The sequence below is a fragment of the Myotis lucifugus genome, unplaced genomic scaffold, assembly GCF_000147115.1.
Source record: "Myotis lucifugus unplaced genomic scaffold, Myoluc2.0 scaffold_1324, whole genome shotgun sequence".
Classification (NCBI taxonomy): domain Eukaryota; kingdom Metazoa; phylum Chordata; class Mammalia; order Chiroptera; family Vespertilionidae; genus Myotis; species Myotis lucifugus.
Window position 1 is genome coordinate 22,411 of NW_005872372.1, and position 3,863 is coordinate 26,273.

General features: G+C 58.7%; 1 protein-coding gene across 1 annotated transcript in view; it reads right to left on the reverse strand.

Moving 5' to 3' along the window:
* The window catches only part of TMEM240 (transmembrane protein 240), a 4,106-nt gene extending 1,991 nt beyond the window's left edge, over nucleotides 1-2,115 (reverse strand). The window contains exon 1 of the mRNA XM_014449653.2: nucleotides 2,103-2,115. Coding sequence (XP_014305139.2) covers nucleotides 2,103-2,115 — 13 coding nt within the window. The remainder of the gene's footprint in view (nucleotides 1-2,102) is intronic.
* Between the last annotated feature and the right edge of the window lie 1,748 nt (nucleotides 2,116-3,863).

Genomic DNA, 3,863 nt, shown 5'->3' on the forward strand with positions numbered 1-3,863 from the left:
CTCTGTCAGCTTCCATCCGGCCACAGCCGTGTGCCATCCCCTTCCCTGTCCTTGAGTCTCTGTCCAGAACCCATCCCTTCGTCCCCTCTCCCGGGTGCACCCTGGCCTATGCCCTGCGTGGATCTGTAAGTCCTTGGGCCGCTCCGCTGCTCCCAATGGTCGATGGAACTGTCTGGGTTTCTCAGCCCGTGGCCCTCCTCTGCATCCCGGCACTCACCAGGGCCTGTGCCATGGCTCTCGGCCTCCCCTGCCTCCACTGGCCAGACTCAGGCTCCTGAGCCCTCCAGGCCCTCGCTTGCCTCTGAGGCCACATTACACGCTCCTCACACGGTCTCATCAAGCCTCAGAGTTGCCTGGGTACCTCCTCCTCCAGGGAGTCCTCTGGGCCCCGTGACCCCAGGTGCAGTGGCTCTGCCCAGGACAGTGGACTCTGGGCTTGCCCCCACCCTCACCCCCTCACTGTTAAGAGAGCCTAGGAGCCCTGGCTGGTTTGGCTCAGTGGATAGAGCGTCGGCCTGCGGACTCAAGGGTCCCAGGTTCGATTCCAGTCAAGGGCATGTACCTTGGTTGCGGGCACATCCCCAGTAGGGAGTGTGCAGGAGGCAGCTGATTGATGTTTCTCTCTCATCGATGTTTCTAGCTCTCTATCCCTCTCCCTTCCTCTCTGTAAAAAAATCAATAAAAAAGAGCGAGCGAGCGCCTAGGAGCCAAGGCACAGTGGGGCCCATGCACCCTCAGCCCCCAGTCATCTTTGTCGCTGGCTCCTACAGACCCTCCTGCCAGGCAGTGCAGGGCCACCTGGGGTCCTCCTGCCCAGGAGGCCGCCTCTCCTGGCCCACCCCTCTCCGAGTCCCTTTGCTGGCTTTGCCAACTCTCCATCCCCACCCCCCAAGTCCCTGCCGCCCCATATGGCTGCTCTGAGCTCCAGCTGCCTGCCTGGCGTCTCCATGTGGGATCTACAGACACCTCAAACTCACACCTAAAAATAGCTCCTCCCTCCCAGAACCTGCTCCTCCCGGCGTCCCTCCAGTTAGATGCTGACACCTCCGCCTGGTCTTCCTGGAGACGGGTTCCTCCTTCCCCCACACTTTCCTATGCTCCCCGCCCCCCAGAGAGACCTCTGACCTCAGGCCCTGCTGCACCAACACTGGCCACATGGAGTGGCTTCCTTCCCAGGGTCAGGGGAGTTCTGTCTCCTCACACCCTCTCCTGCTCCTCCTGGGGACCCCTGTGCACAGCAGCCTACAGAGCAGCCCCCCCGCCCCCCGGCCCTCAGTCAGTCAGCAAGAACTGGCTGACACCTAGTAGCCATCGCTCATCTGATCAGTTTGTCAATAGCCATTATGAATCATCAATGGGTGATGGAGCCCTAGCCGGCTTGGCTCAGTGGATAGAGCATCGGCCCGCGGACTGGAGGGTCTCAGGTTTGAGTCTGGTTAAGGTCACCTACCTCCGTTGCAGACTCGATCCCCGGCCTCTGTTGGGGCACGTGCAGGAGGCAACCAATCGATGTGTCTCTTTCACACTGATGTTTCTTTCTCTCTCTCTCTCTGTCTCTCCCCCTCCCTTCCACTCTCTAAAAATCAATGGAAAAACTATCCTCAGGTGAGGATGAACAACAACAACAAAAAGTGATGGAAACGAATGATCACCACCTAGAATGTGCAGCGCTTCCAGGCCCCCTGGGAGGACGCCCCGTCACCCAGGCACCCCAGGCCTCAGGGTGCTGATACTGAACACCACCACCCTCTTCTGCCTCCCCAGCCTCCTGGGTCTAGGACCTCTGCTGGGTCCTCTCAGGACAACTGCTTCTGACCCCTGGACACGCTGCTGGGCAGGGCAGGACTTGTCAAAGGCTGGGCCGAGACAGGAGCCAGACATGCCCCTGGTGCTCTGCAAGGAGGAGGCCAGGCCCAACCACCCGGGAGGCTCAGGACCCCAGAGGCTGGAGGCACAGTCTGTGCCCCCATCACTGTCCTGGCACCAGCAACTCTCCCCCGGTGCTCTGCCCACTCCTTTCTCCAATGCAGGCCCCTGGGGACGGGGCTCAGGTCTCCCATGTACACACGTATTTCCATGATGGGAACATACATGGGTCCTACCTGGACCATGCATGCTGCATGTGTTTACCTGAGGTCCAATGCATGTTGTGTATACACGCCGGCCACATGCACAGGACATGGCGTATATACCATGGACTTGGCCCATGAGGTCCGCATGTGTGCATGTGTATGCTTGCCCAGGCACAAGCATGGTGCATGTCACATGGAGATGCACATGCATGTGGCTTTGCACAGAGCCACCCTCTCTGTGGGCGCCGGGGCACATGCATGGATGTGTGTGCACAGACACTGTGGAGCATGAATGTACACACATGTCCTCATCATAAAACTTTCCGCAAGGCATGTAGAAGGCATACACGTACGTGCACGCTTATTCTTGTATAGGGTGTGTACACACATGGATAGAGTCCATTGTGGCAATGCGTGTACATGGCATATACACGAATACTCCATGTGCAAAACTATGCAGGCAGTCACTGGGCCCACATGGAGCACACTGGTCGCTGTATATTGTATCATATACATGTACTGGGCATACACATGTATGTTGTCAATAAACAAGAATATGTTGTACACCATATCATGTATGTAGTGATGTGTACAAAGCACACACATGTGGACACAAGCATGCAGAAACATTCTTAAGTTCATAGGTGGCTTTCCACAGACACGCTAACCTGTGCACACAAGCCCAGCTGTGCATACCCCATGGACATCTGTTTACATGAGTCCACGTGTACTCTGGACACTGTATATGCCTCACACACACACCCTGTGCAAATAGACTCTGAAAGCACATCCTGTCCGCCCTCAGCGTGAGGTCACAGGCCCAGAGATGCTGGTCACAGTGCAGCAGCCCACACACATGTAAAAGGTGTGTTACTAATGCTTCCAGAGCTCGGAGGCAGGGCCCGTGTTGTGCACACCACCAGTCCCAGGGGGTCTCCAGGTCACCCCAGTTCACACCACTCACAGCCCTGGCCGCCCCAGGCAGGAACTCAGGGGTCTCTGGGAGAGTATGGCCATCGGGAAACCTCTGGGCGGTTCCTGGCCAGCACAGGTCGGGGCTGCTTGCACTGCTGTCTCCACCTGCTCCGAGGCCCAGTTCTGCTTCCACACAGGGGTCGGCACCCACAGGCAGGGAGCATGCGGAGTGAGGCCTGAAGCCGCTCGCCTCTCATCCCCAGGCCCACCACGTGTGCACACGCCTGGAGCAGGCGTCCAGGTCAGGAGTGGAGAGCACGGGTTCTGGGGTTCATGCCCCTATCTCTCGCTAGCTGCGTGACCTCTGTCCGCTCTCTCACTGATTCCAGCCCGAGGGTGTCCTGTGGGGTGAGGGTGTGCATGCGGACATGCGCGTGTGCTGCGTACCCACATGTATATGCACAGACGGTACACACACTGGCGTCTCATGAGATGTTTATTTCGTACATGGACGTACAAACATGCATGGCCCGGAGGACGCCGTCATTACATGTGCACAGGATGCGGGTCACAGTGGGTGGTGTGGCCTGGGCTCTCCAAGCTGAGTGACCTTGAGCAAGCTCCACCCCTTGCCTCAGTTCCTCCTCTGCACCGTGAGGGGGTGGGCCCGGCCCACCTTGAGCGGCAGCACCTCCCTGTACCTGGCTCCCCGGGAAAGTTCATGGACACCGAGCAGGGTCCAGGGCAGAGGCTGTTGTGCTCCGCGGCACAGCCCCTGGGCCAGGATCCTTCCCCGGACACCCAGGGCTGAGCTGCTGCTATCCTTGGCCTCCTGGACTCTGGAACAAGGAAGGCCTGGGGGCCTGTTCTGCCCAA